This window comes from Giraffa tippelskirchi, chromosome 9 (genome assembly GCF_054371585.1).
Source record: "Giraffa tippelskirchi isolate mGirTip1 chromosome 9, T2T-mGirTip1v1.2.pri, whole genome shotgun sequence".
NCBI classification, from domain to species: domain Eukaryota; kingdom Metazoa; phylum Chordata; class Mammalia; order Artiodactyla; family Giraffidae; genus Giraffa; species Giraffa tippelskirchi.
Window position 1 is genome coordinate 159,208,757 of NC_137283.1, and position 20,745 is coordinate 159,229,501.

Genomic DNA, 20,745 nt, shown 5'->3' on the forward strand with positions numbered 1-20,745 from the left:
AAGAACAATAGGATTAAGAGCTAACTTGTGAAAGGATACAGTAGGGGTCCAGCACTTTTCTGGCACTTCATATGTAATAATTTGTTCAACTGTCACAGCAAGCCCAGGAGGGGATGTCTCATTTGACATGAGAAGACTGGACTGGCCAAATAAGGTGCCCAAGATCACAAGCTGGTGAACCGGACAGCCTGGCTCCCGTCCTGACTCTGGATTAAAAAAGAAAGAAAAAAAAAAAAAAAAGTCAGCCTGCGCTCTGCCAGCTTCTCTGCCCTCCGAGAAAAGAAACCTAAGGGTAAAACGCTTTTTGGATAGCTGCGGTGAGGGTCTGGGGAGACAGCTGGAAAATTCTCGAGAAGGGGGAGGCTAGGCCAGGGCAGGCCGGGAGCTGCTAACACTACAGCGTGGTCCGCACACGTGAAGGCTGCAGCCTAGAAGGGGCTTCTCACCCTGCACGGGAAAGGTACCCGGCGCGGAGGCGGACACGGCCACACGGACACAGCAGCCCGGGTGTGGAGCAGAGGCCTGGCCCCCAGACCGGAGGCAGCTCTGCCAATCTTTGTGAGAAAAGTCAGGAAGCTAAAAACAGCCATTCAAACCGGGCAGCAAGCACGCTTTCCAGGCGGTTTCAGGCAGAGAAGAGGCCTTGGCTAAAGCAACCTGTTAAGCGTCCGAGGTCTCTTCTCATTTGGAACTCCAGGACGCTGCAGAAGGCGCTCAGCTTCTGTGGGTTGCCCAGCTGCTCCTTTTGAAAGTTGGACAATATCTGAGACGTCGCCAAAAATCTAACCTCGCGGAGTCCAAGTTCTGCAGTCGGCCCACTGTTCTGGGACCTGGCTGCCGGGCCTCGGGGGCGCGCGGGGCGGCTCTGCACCGAGGGGACGAGGCCTGGGGGGTGGAGGGCTCCGCGGGCACAGGAGTGGGACCCGGAGCGCGGGCGTCCTCGGTCCCCCCACCTCAGGCTGCAGCCGGGACCCTCGAGAAACAGAGTTCCAGGAGCCCGGGAGTCGTTAGGTGGCCCTGGAACTTTCTTGTCTGGAAGCCCTACCCAGGCCCGCCCGCCTACCGGGCTGCTGGCAGGGACCGAATGGAGCCGCGAGCCAGCCCGGGAAGGCTGTGCGCGTCACTCGCAGTCCTGGGCCAGGTCCCCGGCGCGCGGTGGCGCTCCGCCAGGCCGCGCCACCCGAGCCCCGCCGCGCGCCCACCCCGGCCCCGAGGCGGCGGCCCCCGGGGGAGCACGGCCCGGGCCTCCGCGGACGCCCCCCCGACTCCCCACGGCCCCGGGGGCGAAAGGCGGGGGCCCCGGGGCCGGAGGAGCGCCGTCCGCTGGCGCAGCGCCCAGGGGCGTGCGGCGGGGAGCGCGGGGGAGGCGGCCGGGGCGGAGGAGGCGGCCGGCCGGCGGGTCACTCGGCAGCCCCGGGCGGCGGGCGGCAGACACGCTCGGGGGAGGCGGGCGGGCGCACCATGCCGTCCTTCGACGAGGCGCTGCAGCGGGCCGGCGAGTTCGGGCGCTTCCAGCGGCGCGTGTTCTTGCTGCTGTGCCTGACGGGCGTCACCTTCGCCTTCCTCTTCGTCGGCGTGGTCTTCCTGGGCAGCCGGCCCGACCACTACTGGTGCCGCGGGCCGAGCGCCGCCGCGCTGGCCGAGCGCTGCGGCTGGAGCCCCGAGGAGGAGTGGAACCGCACGGCGCCCGCGCCCCCCGGCCCCGCGCCCCCCGAGGGCCGCGGCGACGGCCGCTGCCAGCGCTACCTCCTGGAGGCGGCCAACGCCAGCGCCGCTCCCGGCGCCCTCAGCTGCGCCGACCCGCTCGCCGCCTTCCCCAACCGCTCCGCGCCGCTCGTGCAGTGCCGGGACGGCTGGCGGTACGCCCAGGCCCACTCGACCATCGTCAGCGAGGTAAGGGGCCCGGCGGCGGCGGGCGGCGCGCGGATCCCCGCGAAGGCCGGGAGTCCAGCAAGCCGGCCGCCGAGACGGTGCGCGGAGGCTGGGTTCAGTCGGTTACCTCCGGGCCCCCGCCAGCTTCATCGTGCACTCGGAAGGGCTGCGTCGCAACTGCCCGCCCCGGGGTTGTGGCTTTTCTTTTTCCCCCCTCTGCTAGGGAGTTAATGGGGCTTCCCTTGTGGCTCAGCTGGTAATGAATCCGCCTGCAATGCCGGACATCTGGGTTCGATCTCTGAGCTGGGAAGATCCCCTGGAGACGGGAAAGGCTACCCACTCCAGTATTCTGGCCTGGAGAATTCCGTGTTAATGGAGAGGTGCTTTGGTTGCAGGGGTGAACGAAAACTGCCCTAGAAGCCGAGGGCTAAGATGCTTCGCGCACGCCTCCTCGGGGATCCGAGCATCCAGTGGGATGCGCGTCATCTCTGAGATGTGTGTGAGCAAGAAGTCGGAAGGGACGGGTGGACGCGGGTAGAGAAACGCAGAGTCTGGGGCGAGCGATGCGGAACAGGTCCGCGCCGGCTAGCGGTCTCCAGCCGGCCAAAAGAGAAAGGAGAAATCTAAGTGTGAAGGCAGCGCCGCCCACGTGATTACCTAAAATGCAAAAGGACAAAGGTCGAGGCTATCCCGGGAGCATGATTTTGGTAAAACTCCTTTGGGGCAAAGAGCAACAGTTTAAAGAAGTTGGGAAAGCTGAGATTTTGAATTAAAAAAAAAATTCCCCCCCAAAGCATGCAGAGTGAACACCCCACTTACTGTGGGTGGCCGCTGGGGACCGGGATGGGGGGCAGCCCTCACGGTTGGGGTAGCTGGTGCGGGCAGTCCCTGCGGGCAGTCCGCACGGGCTTTTTGGCTATGTCTAAGGAAGAAGGTCGCAGAGAGTCAGACAGGACTGAGCTACTGAACTGAACTGAACTGAAGGAAGAAGGACACTGCAGGTTACGTGCCCTCTCCCTTGGCGGCAGGACTGTCTCTACCCCGGGCTGTCAGTTTGCATCTTTATCTTGGTTGGTTCTAATGTTTGCTAACATTTTGTTGAGAATTTTTGCATCTATGTTGCTCAGTGATATTGGCCAGTAGTTTTCTTTTTTTGTGTTGCTCAGGGACCCACTGAGCTTGGGAGGATGGGATGAGCAGTTTTATTGAACTTTTGTCTGCAGTCACAGATCAGTTGAATTTCTAACAAATGATTGAATGTGCCCAGGCAATTTGGGGGGAAAAATGTCTTTAATTGATTGTCATGAGGAATGTTTAAGGACCGCCTTGAATAATGGGGGAAAACACTGACTTCAGAGTTTGCAGCGCCTCTTCTGCCTGTTAACTGTGTTCTTTGGTCTGGTGACCACATCTCTCTGGTGTTGGGATTGTCGATCTTTGAAGTTATGCGTGCTCTGTGTGTGAACACATTGTGTAAGGTCCTCTGCTAAGAGCTCTTGAGATCAAACCCCTGTCAGGCCATATCAGTGAGTGTCTGGGGTACTTTCAGTCAGTCAGTCAGTTCAGTCGCTCAGTCGTGTCCGACTCTTTGCAACCCCATGAATCGCAGCACACCAGGCCTCCCTGTCCATCACCAATCCCCGGAGTCTGGGGTACTTTAATTTCTACCTAATTCGTGGGTCACCATCAGGACTGCTTTATAGACTGGTGTTGTTAGGGATTTCACTCTTGAAATGAATGGGTGTGGGAGAGGGTGTTATCACCGGTACCTCCTTTGAGTTGCATCCAAGGTGGCTGCTTCTATTCCATCCAGACTGCTTAATGCTACTTTCCAAGCAAACCAGCAGATTCCCCTTGGAGAGTAGACACCTGATTTTTGAAGATGACACCCCTCTCCAGTCCTCTTGCCTGGAAAATCCCATGGACGGAGGAGCCTGGTGGGCTACAGTCCATGGGGTCGCTAAGAGTCGGATGACTGAGCGACTTCACTTTCACTTTTCTCTTTCATGCACTGGAGAAGGAAACGGCAACCCACTCCAGTGTTCTTGCCTGGAGAATCCCAAGGATGGAGGAGCCTGGTGGGCTGCCGTCTATGGGGTCGCACAGAGTCGGACACGACTGAAGTGACTTAGCAGCAGCAGCAGCAGAATCTCAAGTGAAGAATGAAACAAGCCTTAAAAGTGAAAGACACCCACACTGCAGTGGGGTTTCCCTGAACACATGGCCTATGCACATCAGAGAAGAGAGATGTTGCGATCTCTAACCTCAGATACCTTATTCTGGACTTCCAGGCTTGTCTCAAGCATTCCAGGGTTATTTCAAAAGAGGGATGCTTATGAAGTCTTACGAAGCTCAAAAAGGCACGGTGGAAGATGAAAGCACCACACATCAGGACCTGGGACTGCCTCCAGGTGGCTGTGTGGCTTGGGTGGATTGCTTGACCTCTCTGGGCTTAGCATTCTTGTCTGTAGTATCAGGGGTTGGATTAAGCCCTTTGTAGTCCTACCAGTGACATCACTGGATGGCTATTCTCAGTGTGATCAGCACAATGACAAAAATCTTCAAGGAAAGCTGAAATGTTATCCAGAATCCTCTCTTAAGGCCTCTGACAAGTTTTAGAAATATATTGGAGATTATTTTTTCTTTTTTTTTGGTCCAAAATTGTTTGCTTCTTCTAGTTTGTTTTTAATATTTTGATTCTTGAGAGGAAGCCCTCTGTCTGTTCAGGAGGTTCAGCATCTAGAACAATTCCTTCCCTCTTAGAGTTCTTCACGGCTAATACACTGCTGTCTTTGGTTTTGCATGTGGTCCAATTAGTGTTTATTTTTCATATTCTATCAGAGTGATGAAAGGAACTATAGTTCTATCTCTGACTCACACCGTGTACACAGTGTGTTTTCAAGGACTTAAAAATCTAACATATTAATCACGGAAAGGGAGGGTGAATTGGGAGAGCTCAGAAGGTTGAAGGGGAGCTCAGATTCCAGAATGACCCCCTATGACTGTCATATTTAATCCTTGCACCATTGTGGGGAAGAGAGCGTTGTTCCAACCTTGCAGAAGGGGAGCCTGAGGCAAGAGAATGTGAAGGGACCTGCCAGCGTCGCAAACCGTCCACGTAGCCAAGTCGGGTTTGGATCCAGGGGGTCTTGATTGTGAATCGGGCTCCTTTGGGCCAGGCAGCGCTCAGAGTCCTTGGAACAGGTCCACGCAACACGATACCGGATTGCTCACACTTCAGAACCTGCAAGAAATCTTGTTGAACCTCCCTGTTTACTTGGTTACTATCCTGGTCTCCACTGGCCAGCGTGTCATTTTGTTTCGTTCCACAATGTCGGGAACATGATACGATGCAGATGGGGTGGCTGTCTTCCCTGTCGTGGGAATGGCTGTCTGTGCTCCCGGCGTGAATGCTGCAGAATGGGCACTTAAACCTTGGCCACCCCTTTTTTTCATCTTCCAACGCGAAACAAGCACCAAGGAGTTAAGTCAGAAATCAGTGCCAAGTGCAAGGCTGTTTTAGTCCAGCTCTCCCACATGTTTATCCTGCTCTAGGCGACGCAGTGGATTTTTCACCTACATTGAAGGTCCTCAACACAGACTCTTCTAATGTCTGAATCTCAGCCTTATCTGGTTGCCACACATTGGGCGGAAGAAAGCATGATGTCTTGCGGAGAAGGCCAGGCCCTCGCCACCCAAATATTTCGGTTCCTTCTCCAGGGAGTGAGTCTTTGAAACTGATGTTGAGACTTTGAAATACTTGCTTGGTGGGGGATGAGGGGGGCGGGGTTCCTCTCTCACTAGCAGCAAGGCTTCAGAACACCATTAAAAATAGATTGAATTGCCCTTTCTAGATTATTCTTTCTCCCACACACAAAACATGAAGGTCCATTTGAGGGAAGTGGCTGCCCCACCGAAGAAAGCAGAGCCTGCTTTGATCTTGGGGGCTGTCCTGGTGCTTCTCGTGTCTCTGCTCTGCTTCTTGCACATCCATCCCAGGACCGGAGCCCAGCCTCAGACATCAGAGCCATGCATGTCTGTCCTTGCTGTCCCCTAGCGTGGAGACGCCCTGCTGTCAATACTGGAGAGTGGAGGTTAGCCAGGCTCCCGGTTCTGATTTGCTGAGTTTCTGATTTGCTCAGGGCCCTTGGGAAAGATCTTACTTTTCTATTGTTTTTATTTTTAACATGGTGTGTGCCTTCCCTGTTTTTTCGATGAGTCAACCTCACCAGAGCATCTATTTTATTATTACTTCAAACGATCAACTATGGCACTGTTCATTTTCTCTTTCTCCTCTTTTATTTCTTTTTAGTTTTCATTATATTTTTTAGTATAAATAAAAAGTTATTTTCTTGGCATATACTTAATTTACAATGAATTTCTACTGTACAGCAAAGTGATTGTTACACATGTACTTGCAGTCTTTTTCATATTCTTTTCCACTGTAGTCTATCACAGGATAGTGAATATAGTTCCCTGTGCTGTATGGTAGGTCCTTGTGGTGGCACATAGATTCTTCATTTCAATTCTTCCAGTGGTTACCCCTGAAATTTAACCAAGTTTACTTAACTGAGTCTGAATTGAATACTGCAGCCTTCTCCTAAACAGTTTAGGATCTTAAACACGTTCATTCAGACACTCCTGTATCACAGGCATTAGTAGCCAATATTCTTGGTTTGTTCTTTCATTGTTAATTTATGGATTTTGTGCAAATCATGTATGTTTGGTTCACATTTGCCCTTCATCTACTCATCATTCCATACCATTTCACTTTCCCTGCTTCTTTTTTATATGCATTCCATACCATTTCACTTTCCCTACTTCTTTTTTAAAACATTTTTATTTAGTTTGTATCTCTAGATGGTGAATGTTCTCCACTTTTGTTTCTATGGAAATGTCTTTATTTCACCATTATTCTTGAAAGACAGTTCTGCCAGGTAAATAGTTTTATTTTGGCAATTATTTTTCCTTAGCCCTTTCGGGATGTGAGCTCTGCCTCGTAGCTCTCATTTTGCTTTTGAAAAGTCTGTTGTCAGTCTGATTGTCCTTTTCTCTTGGGTTGTGTCTAGGTGGGTGTTTTTTGTATTTATCCAGTTTAGTATGCATTGCTTCTAAAAGGTCCCTGGCGTAGAGTAGGCACTCAGTAAATAGCTGTTGAACAAACCAATTATATTTTCTTTAACTGCAAATTTTAGTTCTTTGGTGGGTTCTAGAAATTTGTCAATCATTAGAATTCTGAAATTCTAATTAGACTTAAGTTGGACCTTCTTTATCTGTCCTTCATGACTCTTAACCTTTCTCTCATATTTCCCATTTCAGTATATGTATGATGGTTCAGATAGCTTTTCAAACTTATCTTCCAGATCACAGTGTTTCTATTTAGCATTATCAAATCTGCTGTTTAATGCATTCATTGAAGTTTTTTATTTCAGCCCTTATCTTTTTCACTTATCAAAGTCATATTTGTTATCTTTCAGCTATCCCTGGTCATGTATTGCTAGTCTCTTACTGTTTGCTCATTTTTGTGTTTCCATTTTTCAGTTTCTTTAAACGTTTTACGTATGACTAGAATACTGGATTGGGTACCCATTCCCTTCTCCAGGGGATCTTCCCGACCCAGGGATCAAACCTGGGTCTCCTGCATTGGCAGGCAGATTCTTTACCATCTGAGCTACCAAGGAAGCCCAACTCTATATTTTTTATCTGGTAGTTACACTCCCCGAAGCCCTTGGTGTTCCAGATGTCTCACTGGTTGTTTGTTATGTGTTTGGCATTTGTGTGTGTTGGTTGAGCTTAATGAGTGAGCAGTCATCCCGCTAGGTGTCTGCAGCTTGGTGTCTGCTGCAGAATGGCCGAGCAGGGCCATGCAGTAATGTGTGTATGAACCCCAGAGCCAAAAGAAATGAGAACACAAAAGCGCATCTCTCGCTTTCTTCTGGCAACTTATTTATTAGATTGCCAATTACAGCACAACTGAAATTTATTTAGCATTTACTATATGCTGGGCGGGCCTCCCTGGTGGTGTAGTAGTAAAGAACCCACCTTGCCAATGCAGGAGACATAATAGACGCAGGTTCAATCCCTGGGTTGGGGAGATCCCCTGGAGGAGGGCATGGCAACCCACTCCAGTATTCTTGCCTGGAGAATCCCATGGACAGAGGAGCCTGGAGAGCTGCAGTCCATGGAGTCACAAAAGAGTCGGACATGACTTAGCAACTAAACAACAACATATGCTAGGCCCTGAGCTAGGCTGGTGTACGAAGATGGCTAAGAGTCTTTCTCCCATGAGCTCAGGGCCTGACAGAGAGACTTGCCCCGAGATAGCAAAAGGCTGCGAGTGGCGACAGGTGTGGTGAAGGGATGCCTCCTTCTGATTGACTGGGGCTGAGTCAGAGCGGACGGAGCACTGACCTTGACCACAGCCTCGGGGGATAAGGAGGAGCCCGAGAGGAATATATGAGGAGAAAGACGTTGCACGTACACATGCCCTCATCTTCATCCTTATTGATTTGTAACCATTCATTGCATGTCCCCGGAGCAGTGACTGATGGATATTCCTGGGACCCGCTCACAGACATGGACTCAAAAGATGGGAGTGGTGTTCGGGAATCTTCATCATTCACACACATGTAAGTCCCCTGCAAGTGGCCCCGAGACTGCATGAGGACCGTGACAAGATCCTTGTGGGTGGAACAGCCTATGTATGGTTGAAATGAAGGCCAGCTCCCCAGACACTCTGCAGACCCTGGGGCAGAAGCATTAGCCCTTGCCTCAACCAGGAGTCCCACGCTTTATCTGATGAAGGGCTGCGGTGTACTTGCAGAAAGCTTGGGGGTCTCCAGAAATGAGCAGCTGACAGTAAAACCCTATAATTGATTGGAACGAGGTGCCCACAGCTGCACCACACTCCCTGGGAATCTTGGCGCACCATGGAGTGGGGCTTTGGGCACAGGCTGGGGCGAACCACAGGAGATGTCCTACAGATAAGGCATGGATGTCTGTACTTTTCTCTGTACGGATTAAAGACCCTTGGCATAAGGCAGTTTTCTGTAACATCTTACGGAAAAACCCAAGTGACTTTTTGGCCACCCCGATATAATGGAAAGAACATCCCTGTCCTTTGGGGTCAGAGAGATGTCAGCCTAAAGCCCAGCTCCTCCGTATTTCAGCTTTAAGGACAAGTCAAAGAACATGCCTAAGCCTCAGTTTCCTCAGTTCTAGAATGGATGTAACTAGGAATTCCCTGGCAGTCCAGTGGTTAGAACCCAGCACTTTCACTGCCTTGGCCCAGCTTCAGTCCTTGGTCGGGGAAGTAATATCCTGTAAGCTGCACAGTGCCACAGGAAAAAAAAAAATGCCTGTTGCTCAAATGGTAAGGAATCTGCCTGCAATGCAGGAGACCTGAGTTCAATCCCTGGATCAGGAAGATCCCCTGGAGAAGGAAACGGGAACCCACTCCAGTATTCTTGCCTGGAGAATTCCATAGAGAGAGGAGCCTGGCGGATTACAGTCTATGGGGTCACAAAGAGTCGGACACGATTAAGTGACTAACACACATACACACATAATGACACTTCCCTTAGTGATTGCTCTGCCACACGCATGTAGAGTGCCTATCACCGTGCCTGGCCCTAAGGAATGCTCAGAAAAGTGGATCCTGTTAACATGTAGAGTCTTGAGCTGGATGGGGGTGGAGGAGGGAGAGAAGAGATAGGTGCTGGGTCAGACTTGCCCCTGGAGCTGTAGTTGGCTGGCCTCTGGTCAAGCACAATACTTCACTAATAAACTTACCTCCTATGTTAACGAGCACTGATTTCCACTGAGGCCGAGAGTACCACGTCCTTTTCCGCTGAGACGCACAGCGAGGCTGTTTTTCCCAGCCCCCTTGCAGCTCGGGGTTGGGGAGACCCTGTGATGGAGCTCTGGTCAGGGATGCTGAGAGAAACAACACACCCAGAGGCAGGAAAACCTTCCTCCTTGAAGTCTCCCCTCTTCCTTCCTTCCCTCATCTGCGTGCAGAGAATCCCGGAGCCCCCAGAGATGGCCAGGTCCTTAACAGGATGGGGATCAGATCTTGAAGGCTGCAGGAAGGGGAGCCCCTATCTTCCTCCCCTTCATCTCCTCTTCATGAGAATGTGAAATGTAGATCTGGTGGGGGGAGGGGGTTGAGCCTTCCCTGACAAATACACATTTTGTTGTGTTTCTTAGAGGCTGCCAGCACCTGACACAATGGTAGGGAAGCTGGTTCCTTCAAGACAGCCCCCTCCTTGATCTGCACACAAGGTCACCATGACCTTGTCCGAGGGCCCTCCAGGCCCCCTCCTCTGCAGGCTTCCCTCCTGCAGCCCCTCCGGGACACGCCTAGTTGTCTTCCCTGGGCTGTGAGTGTGCCGCTTCCTTGTCTCCAAATACCTTTCCTCTTTCTTTTTGAGGTCGGTCCATTTTTTTTTTTTTAATGTAAAGATGCAACTGTGCTATGCATGTGTTCAGTCATGTCCAACTCTTTGCAACCCCATGGACTGTAGCCCTCCAGGCTCCTCTGTCCATGGGATTCTCCAGCAAGAATACTGGAGTGGGTTGCCATGCCCTCCTCCAGGGGATCTTCCCAACCCAGGGATCGAACCTGTGCCTGTTGCGTCTCCAGCACTGGCAGGCAGGTTCTTTGCTGTCTGAGCCACCTGGAAGCCCGAAGATGCAGCAAAGAGTTACGTGTTCCAGAAATATACCTCCTTCCCACTTCCCCTCCTCCCCCCGGCCAACCCTGGGGGTCTGGTCCCCTTCCTCTGCCCAACCACCCTCCCTGTGTGCTGAATCAGACTGCAGCTTTCTTGAGGGTAGAGACTGTTTAGTAAACACTTGTGATGAAATCACAAAAGGCATTTAATAAAATCCTGGTTAAATTAAGAAGTAAACGAGGAAGGGATTGAGTGACAAATGTGCCCCCTTTTATAACTGTGGCTCGGCCAGCCCTGAACTTGACCTTCATAGATTATAATAAGCTCTTTCCTGCACCAGTGCTGCTTCAATTTTGCATTAATCCTGTATATTAATTTAGAGAAAAGCAGACATTTTAACAATTTTGATTTTTGAACATGGTGTATTTGATGTCATTTGAATGTGATGTGTTGCTGCACTTTCTTAGGTGTGATTCAATATCTCTCATGATGTTTTGTACTTTTCAGTAGGAAGGGCTTACACAAATTCCCTAGAGTTATTCCTAGGTCCTTGCTTTATTAATAACTTAATTAATAATTAAGTCCAGTGTTGCTTCTTCACAGCTTAACCCTCCAGGGCTTGTGCCTCCCTCTTCCTCACGCCCATGGGATCTGACGAATCCGGGGTCCTGCAGGGAGTCCCCCCAGCTTCCTGGAGCAGGGGGACCGCAGCCCTACCACCAACCCCTGTCTGCCAGGGTCTCTGTCATTCTCAGAGTCTTAACTGGGGGATGCGGCCTGAAACACGTAAGGGGCAGCAGGAGGAGGACCGCTGGCTCTTGGGGGCCATAATTTTAGGTGCTGACGTCCATTGTGCGGAGTAGGCTTTTCTCAGCGGTCCTGGCACTTTGGGACCCGTCTGTGTCATCACCCGAGCCGGGCACAGGTGCAGGGGCACGGCTCCCAGCAGTTCAAGGGCACAGAGCTGAGCCCTCCAAGGCCTTTGGGGGTGGGGTGGGGGAGCATTGACCACCTGTCAGAACAAAATAAAACCCCTTCCACTTTCCCTCATTTTTTTTCTCTTAAAGTATAACCAAGAAAGGAAAATCCTATTCTCTAAGGAAAAAGTCAAGTTTCTTAAGGTTCCTGGTGTAGCCCTCTAGAAGGACAAGTAACACAAGCATAGTAAATGATGGTTGGGTGACTTTTTATCCAAGTGAGAGGTCGGTAACATGGCTTTTGAAGGATTACTACGCTCTGACTGTTCTGTGCTTGTAATAACACAAAGTATTGATAACTTTGGGGGCGGGTTCTTGTGTAATACTAGAGAAAAACAATGAGGGCTGCAGTTTAGGGGCCCACATGAAGGTGAATAAATAAATGTGATTTTTTTTTTAAAAAAATCTTCCATTTCAGTGGTGTGACTAGTATGGGCCCCACCAAGTACATCCCTCAAAGTGCACGACTGATTCAGAACTTAACTTTAAAAGCTATGATCAGGGAAATGAAAAATAAAAGTCCTCAGATGAGTGTGGTGATTCCTGTGGAATCTACAGGCTTGAATGCTAGTTTCTGATTAAATTAGTGAAGCAGATGTCATAGCACAAAGGGTACTGATCCCAGACATGGGAACCCTGGCGCAGGTTACTGGGAGTAACCTTCTTTTATGGGTTTTGTTGGTAACTTGTGTTGTATTTATTTGTAATAATACCCGAAATAAGTGTGACAGACTATGTTTTCTTATTTCTTAAAAAATGGTTCAGGGACGAAATTTGGAGACTTCAGATAAGGTGAGAAGTGAGAGACACGCCTCTTGCTGGGTGTTTCCAGTTCTTATGCAGGAAACAGCAAACCATCCACCTTGTTCTCCTCCTCCAAAGGGTGGGGGACATTTTCTTCTTGGGTTGGTGTCAGCTATGCTGTTGTGGTTGCTCAGTTGCTCAGTCGTGTCCAACTCTTTTGTGACCCCACGGACTGCAGCGCGCCAGGCTTCTCTGTCCATGGAACTCTCCAGGCAAGAATACTGGAGTGGGTTGCATTTTAGCAGTTATCAAAATAGAATTGTTTGATTTTTCTTGTAAGACAAGTTAGTAGTATTTCATAGTATAGAACGTGATTTTATTTTTTATGAAGTGAAAAGCTTATTTTATGACTGCTTGTGTAACACAGAGACAGATTTGGTAAAATGCAAGTGAAAAGCCATTAGCTCAGTGGTATCCAGAATGAGAGACCCAAGTAGTGAAACTGAAAGTTGCTCAGTCGTATCCGACTGTCTGCAACCCCATGGACTATACAGTCCATGAAATTCTCCAGGCCAGAACACTGGAGTGGGTAGCCTTTCCCTTCTCCAGGGGATATCCCCAACACATGGATAGAACCCAGGTCTCCTGCATTGCAGGCAGATTCTTTACCAGCTGAACCACAAGGGAAGCCCAAGAATACGGGAGTGGGTAGCCTATCTCTTCTCCAGTGGATCTTCCTGGCCCAGGAATCGAACTGGAGTCGCTTGCTTTGCAGGCAGATTCTTTGCCAACTGATCTACCAGGGAAGCCCACATAAAGACTTAGATGGAGCCAGGGCCTTGGCAGGGCCTGCTGCCCAGAGGGAAGAATGTTGTCCTGATTCTTAGGATAGGGGGACCCATGAGACAGTTTGGTATTGGTGACTCTCGAGCTCTTTGAAAGCTTTTGCTGTTCGTGTTGTGAAGATTCTGGAGTTAGAGCCCAACTCCTCGGGAGCCTGAGGGTACTGCTCCCCCCCGCCCCCGGGAGGTACCAGAGCATCCACTGTCTGGAAGGTGCTCACGTGCAGTCGGTGGGCCAGCTCCCAGTTGCGATCAAGGCTCCCCACCTCGAGCACAGCTCACGCCCTCTCATCATTCTCTCTGCTTGAGAGCGTCATATCCCGGATGCCTTTCCCAGTGGTGGCGTATGGCCCTCGGACGCACAGGGTGGATCTGATGTCATGGGGCTTCTGCCAGCTGGACGCGGCGTGCGGCCGACAGCACAAGATGAAAGACAACATGTGTGTCTCTTGCTCCCGGGATGGATGCTGTAAGCTGATGCCTCTCAGACACCAGCAGAAAGGCCAGGCACCAGAATCTCTTGAGATCAATGGTAGCACATTCATGGGAGTTCAAGGATCGTGGAGAAGACAGTGTGTGCTTTTAATATGGCTAGTTCTTTAATAAGTGAAATGTTTTGGAGACATTTATTGAGAAACAAGTGCCCTTACATTGTCCTCTAGCGAGGATTTGAGAGCAAATCCTCATGGGGAAGTCATGTGGACAGTTAATTAAATTGTATTAAATATCTAGGGGAGGGGAGAAAACTAAATGGAAAGTAATTGCATTTAATTTGGCATCGATTTTTAAAAAATCAAATAGGGAAGTTTTAGAGTTTCTGGAGTGTAAAGGAAATTGTTCAAGAACCATTCCCACAGAGAACCTTGCTCTTTCTGTGTCTGTGTCTCAGCTACTTGGTGATAATGGTAGTAACACATTCACCTGAGGCTCCTATTGTCCACCAGCCAGCATCGCAGTAGGATGACTGTGATCCCCTGTCCAGCATGTTTGTATTCAGAGCTCTTCCCCCTGGAGAAGGGAATGGGTACCCACTGCAGTATTCTTGCCTGGAGAATCCCATGGACAGAGGAGCCTGGCGGGGTACAGCCCATGGGGTCGCAAAGAGTCAGACACGACTGAGTGACTGAACAACCACAAAAAGGGCACTTCCAGCAGAATTTTGATTTTTAAACCAAACCAAGTCCATTACAAAATGTATTAAAACTACCTTTGTATTTATCCGCTGTAGAAAGTTAGCTAACGACCATTTATTGTTGCAAAACTGTGAAGAAATGATCAAATTTTAGACCAGAACCAGTTCAGTGTAGCCTCTCTCTAAGGCAAGTGAGTGGCTAAGAACACAGGCTCACTAGGTGTGTGAGCGCGGGCGGATTTCCTAAGAACACAGGCTCACTAGGTGTGTGAGCACGGGCGGATTTCCTAAGAACACAGCCTCACTAGGTGTGTGAGCACGGGCGGATTTCCTAGTTTGAGACTTTTCCGAGCTCAGGTTCTCACAAAAAAGGGAATGATTGCATTTATGGAGTTCTGATGGGAGGTTATGCACAGAATGCATGCATATTCATTGTCTGCCTGTCGCTGGTTACAGATATTGAGCATGGACCTCTCTGTCCACTCAGAGAGGCAGCTTTGGTCTGGGAATGCCCAAGGGAAGCCTTTGGTGGGCAGAACAGTGAGATTCCAGCCCCAAGGGATCCCCTCCCTAGAGCTGGTATAGCTGGAGCTCAGTTATAAAGACTAAGACATGACCTGCAGTAGACTCCTTGGAGCTACACACTTTGGCAAGATGTCTGAGCCGCCATTGCTTCACCTCACTCGGGCGCATGTGGGTCTGGGCAGGTTATGGTCAGTGCCCTGGCACTCCATGGAAGAGGCACAACTCTGCCCACTGCCTCTTCTCCAGCGCCAACTTGAGTGAGAGATTTTGAAAAGAACTACAATACCATTCTAATATGAAACTCTCTCCATATTGTGTTTCTTCACAAGTACCAGAAATCTTTCAATAAATCTGGACAGAAAACAGCTGCATAAAAATGCTCTGGGTAGAAGGCCACCAGTGTGGCTCGAGCTTCTGTTCTGTTGGGTCAAGGAGACAAATTTGCTTCATATTTTGGGACAGTTTGCAGTGGCCGCATCATGTCAGTTTACTTGTCCTGACATGAGAACCTGGCCTCAGAGAAAAGACCAAACGACTCCCCTTGGCCCCTGAAATCCATGAAATGTTAACAGAGCCGTGATGGTGGGTCAGGAATCGTGACTACTGAGGTTCAGATTGGGGTTGAGGTAAATTTGGGCAAGTTGCTCCGTATATTAAGCAACCCAGTTCTCTTGACATTGAATAGACACTAAAATGTAAACCATGAACGTAACTTAACACCCAGGAAGGACAAAAAGTTATACTGTAACATACTACATGGGCTTCCCAGGTGGCTCAGACAGTAAAGAATCTGCCTGCAATGCGGGAGACCCAGGTTCGATCCCTGGATTGGGAAGATCCCCTGGAGGGGGAAATGGCAACCCACTCCAGTGTTCTTGCCTGGAGAATCTCATGGACAGAGGAGGCTGGTGGGCTACAGTCCATGGGATCCCAAAGAGCTGGACATGACTGAGCAACTAACAATGTATAACCGTATGAGTTATTGACACAACTTTCCTGCTTAGAAACTTTCTTCTAAGAAGAAAATGACCAGATGACATTAAAATACAGTAAATGGTCAGCTCATTTAATCCTCGCACACACCGTCAGGCATGGTTTGTTATCCCTGTTTTGTGCAGAAGGGAAGGAAGGTGCAGAGAGATTAAGTAACTCACCCCCAGTCATTAGCTGCAGGATGAGAGAGCTGGAAAAGGTATTTTTGATGTCTGAACCAGCAAGAGTTTTTAATTTTCTCTTTTTGGCCGTTCTGGGTCTTAGTTCCCTGAATAGGGATGGAACCCACGTCCCCTGCATTTCAAGGCAGATTCTTAACCATTGGACCACCAGGGAAGCCCCTGAAAGAACTTTATTGATGATCTCTTACCTGAAGTTGCTTTACTAGTTGCGTACATGAGTGGAAAGATTCTCAGGAAATAAGGGGACCTTGTTCAGAGAAGACAGCCTGAGTGGGAATAAAAACCTCAGGCATCACATGCACCCAGCCTGGAAACTGTCTTCCTATAAAAGGACTCTGCTTCACTCAATGCAGGGTCAGAACACAAAGCGGGTGAAATGGATATGGGAGACCTATAATGGCCTCCCTTGATCTGAATCATCAAAAAGGCGATTGCTCCATTTAGAGGACCTAAGATTTCATCTGACCTAGCTTTTAATAGCTACAGTCTGTTAACGTGTCTAGTGACCACATTATATTTTGCATTATCCAGCTTATATTGTTTAATATTAGTGATTTTTTTAAAACTATGTAACAAGGTACATTGGGGCTTCCCAGGTGGCACTAGTGGTAAAGAACCCACCTGCCAGTGCAGGAGACCCAAGAGACGCGGGTTTGACCCCTGGGTTGGGAAGATCCCCTGGAGGAGGGCACGGCACCCCTTTCCAGTATTCTTGCCTTGAAAATCCCATGGACAGAGGAGCCTAGCGGGCCATAGTCCATAGAGTTGCAAAGAGTTGGACATGACTGAAGCCACTTAGCACACAGGATACCTGATTCATGAACCATTAATTTATTTGGCTGTCTGAGATTATGTGCTATTGGGGACTATTCTGAATACCAAATTTATTTTCAGTGATAAAATCATAGTAGTTATATATATATATATCCCAAGCCCTTTAAGTATATTACCATTAGCATCAAAATAGCCTTATGAGGGAAGTAGTTATTTTCCCGTTTTTCCAAGGAGGGAACTGAGGCTGGGAACATTTGTGTGATGTGCCGAAGACAGGACTGTGTGAGAGCTGGTTTTGTCTTGAGGCCCACCTCACCCCAAACCAGTGCCTGTGTCTGCCATCCGCCTTCTGCCTGGGAGCTCTCAAACGTAGACGCACCTGGAGGGCTTGGGAGACTTCAGATGGCTGGACCCCACGAGTGTTTCAGAATCACCAGGCATGGGGTCAGGCCTGGAAGAACATCTCCAGGTCCCCGGGTGCTGGGGGTCCCAGGACCCCACCACGAGAACCACCTGGTCTAGAAGAAGGTTCCCTTTAGCTAACGATTTTTCCACTGGGTAGATGACTGGCTGGCCTCCCACTGAAGGGAAAACCTGGCCCTCTTCAGGTCGGGTTCACGGGAAGTTTGATTATCCTCGAAACTGTGCTGCTGCTCGTCATTGGCGATGTTTCTCCCGCAGCCGTGTTTCCCCTTCCCGGCCTTCTTGCACATCTCGAGATGGGTCTTAGGGACATGTCATGTTGGTCACAGAACTTTCTATTTAGGAAGCTGTCAAGACTCTTGCCTATGAGACACAGTTCAGGTACCCCCATCCCGCGTCAATCTCAAGTCCCTGGGGGACATTCGAATGAGATGGAAGCTTCCTTCCTCTGCTCGGCACCAGGCTCCTCTGCCTGCCAGTCCCCCTGGAAGCCACACCATCACCAGGGGTGCCCACTCCTGCCTCCAGGACGCGGTGTCGGCGGAGCGGCCTGTCTGTGGGGTCCACCCCTTCCAGGAGGTGGGGCTCCCTCCTCCCGCTCCTCCAGCTCCCAGACCAGCTCCCTCCCTCTGCGGGCTCCCCCCTCCTGTCCTCTGGATTTGATTCCAGGTCCAGTTCGGTGGGCCAGGGCCATGGGGGACCCACACTGTACTTCTCGGGGCTCTATCCTCCTGGCCTTCAGGCCTCAGCTCCTTCTGGCCGGCCTGCCAGACCCTCCATCTCCTCTCTTCTCTGTTCCCCTCGAACTGCCAGCCTGCCGCTCCCTGCCCCCACCCTGGCCACTCACGCTCGGCTAAGCCCTCCTGGTTACATTTCATTTGATTCCATGTGCTGCCGCCAGATTAAGGCAGGCACTGGCGTCGGCTGCCACCCTTTCCTCCTGATGACGCATCACGACAGAGTCATGGCATCCCTTCCACAAGAAGGGGTCTCGCTCCCCCTTGTGCAGAGTTCTGCCCCCCTCCCAGGCCATTGCTACCCTCCCCACTCCCACCCTGTCCCTCCACGAGCCTGGCTGTCTGCACTTAAATACCTTGCAGGACTCCCCAGGTGGCTCAGTGCTGAAGAATCCACCTGCCAGTGCCGGAGATGCCAGAGAGGTGGGTTCAATCCCTGGGTGGGGAAAATTCCCTGGAGGAGGGCATGGCAACCCACTCCAGTATTCTTGGGCTTCTGGCAGCTCAGATAGTAAAGAATCCACCTGCAATGTGGGAGACCTGTGTTAGATCCCTGGGTGGGAAAGATGCCCTGAAGGAAGGCATGGCAACCCATTCCAGCATCCTTGCCTGGAGAACCCCATGGACAGAGGAGCCTGGTGGGCTACAGTCCATGGGATTGCAGAGAGTCGAACATGGCTGAGTGCACGCGCACACACACACACACACACGTGCACAAATATGCTGTAGTGTGTCTGGACTACACAGCACCCTCCCCCAGCTGGGGACCCGCATTCCCCTTGGTCAGTACACTTCTTCACAGGCTTGTCGGGTCCGATGGCCTCCAGGTTCTCAGCTTTCAGTCTCCCCGCCGCCGGTCCCCTCTTGTCCCCACCACGGTCTCTGGAGACCTCAGGTCGCTGCTCACTCCCACCTTGCTCCTGCTCTCGCTTAGAGCCCGGAGTGCCACCTATGCCCCCGGGGGGAGCAGGGTTCACCCTCCTTAGGGACATGCTGCCAGAGTCTCCAGTTCACATTTCACTGTTCTGCTCATTTTGTGCGTCCCAATCTGTCTCCCGTTTCACTCTGGCTGTTCCGTCCAACGTGTTCAGAAGCCAAGCACATTTAAACAGATGGGTGCCGCTGGGCTCCCACACGCTTCCAGGAACCCTGGGTCCCAAATCTGCGGACGGTCTGCAGAAAGTCTTCTATTTAGTAAAATGCTGAAGTAACTAAACTGTCAAGTCATTTGTTATCTCCACCGTTGCTCTGATTACCAAGTGCCTACTTGGAAAGCAGACGCTCTCAGAAGATGTTCAGCCTGAAGACTTCATCTTGCCTTGCTTCTTGACTTTGGCAGCGATGACTCCATCCGTTAACCACCCAGCCCTCGAAGCCTGACAGAGTGTTTTGATAAACCATCCCTGAATGCCTGTGTTTACTTGTTAAACCTTCCCAATCAGGTTAGAATCCATGAATGCTTCAAAGCATCATGTGAATAATGCATGCTAATGTTTTCCAGACCACTGTGAAAAAGTGTAACTCATAAGGACACGTGCTCCTTGGAGACTGAAGGAAAGTTGCATGGCTCAAGGTAGCCTGGAGTTAAAACTCCCCTCCAGGTCCTCCCCACCATTCTATGCAAAACAAAGAACCCTCTCACCCGAAGGAAAAATGGACATTAGGTTGATTATGCCCAGCTCCCAGCCGGTCCAGCCTCTGGCCAATCTCCAAAATTCCTTGCCCCAGCCGTTTAAGAGATAACTACTCCGAACAACCTTGGAGAAGAACAGGCCCCCTTAAGACAATAACTTTCCACATAAATGCCTATATATACTTATTCATTGCTTAGGTTAGTGCAGCAGTTCGCTAATCTGACTGCTTCCCCTTCTCACCTCGTTAAAGGTGATCAGTTCCTATAAAGTTCCGGTCTCGTTCTTTTTCTGAACCTCGCCTTCTCTAACTCCCTTACCCTACAGAGACAGTGTGGGTTCAGATCCAGACCACCAAAATTAATCAAATATTGCAGTAAAGTGAGAAACGCAATGTTTTTGGTTTCCCAGTTGCATATTAAAGTTTTGTTTACACTATACTGTAGTTTATTAAGTGTACGATAGCATTATGTCTAAAAAACAGTGTACACACCTTACTTAATAAATGATGCTGTTGGAAAAATAGTGCCGACAGAGTTGCCTGATGCAAGTTTATCACAGACCTTCGATTTGTTAAAAAACACAGTGTCTGCAAAGTGCAATATGAAAAGGCATATCTGTAATGGAAAACAGTAGAAGAATTTACTCCCTTGTCAGCCCACTATCAGAGAGATTCCCATGATGTGCTGGTGATGTTCATTGGTTGGTTGTTGTTCAGTCGCTAAGTCATGTCCATCTCTTTGTGACCCCGTGGAGTGCAGAACACCAGACTTCCTTGTCCTTCACCAACTCCCGGAGCTTGCTCAAACTCATCTCCATTGAGTCGGTGATGCCATCCAACCATCTCATCCTCTGTTGCCCCCTTCTCCTCTTGCCCTCAGTCTTTCACAGCATCAGTCAGCTCTTCACAACAAGTGGCCAAAGTATTGGAGCTTCAGCATCAGCATCAGTCCTTCTAGTGAATATTCAGGGTTGGTTTCCTTTAGGATTGACTGGTTTGATCTCCTAGCAGTCCAAGGAATTCTCAAAAGTCTTCTCCAATGCCCCAGTTTGAAAGCATCAGTTATTTGGTGCTCAGCCTTCTTTACGGTCTAACTGTCACATCCGTATTGCAAAAACCATAGCTTTGACTATATGGATTTTGTCAGCAAAGTTATGTCTCTGCTTTTTCATTGGTTACTTTTATAGTATTTTCACCTCCATCTTTGAATCCTTAAATGAACGTAGTAAAATACAAT

At 50.0% G+C, this 20,745-nt stretch overlaps 1 protein-coding gene across 2 annotated transcripts in view; it reads left to right on the top strand.

The window, feature by feature from the left end:
- The first annotated feature begins 1,368 nt into the window (after positions 1 to 1,368).
- SLC22A3 (solute carrier family 22 member 3) overlaps positions 1,369 to 20,745 on the top strand; it is a 94,917-nt gene continuing 75,540 nt past the window's right edge. The window contains exon 1 of one of the 2 annotated variants that reach the window (XM_081524426.1): positions 1,369 to 1,893. In XM_081524426.1, the coding sequence (XP_081380552.1) occupies positions 1,462 to 1,893 (432 nt within the window). In that variant the 5' untranslated portion in view covers positions 1,369 to 1,461. The remainder of the gene's footprint in view (positions 1,894 to 20,745) is intronic. The other variant, XM_081524425.1, reaches the window with a different exon arrangement.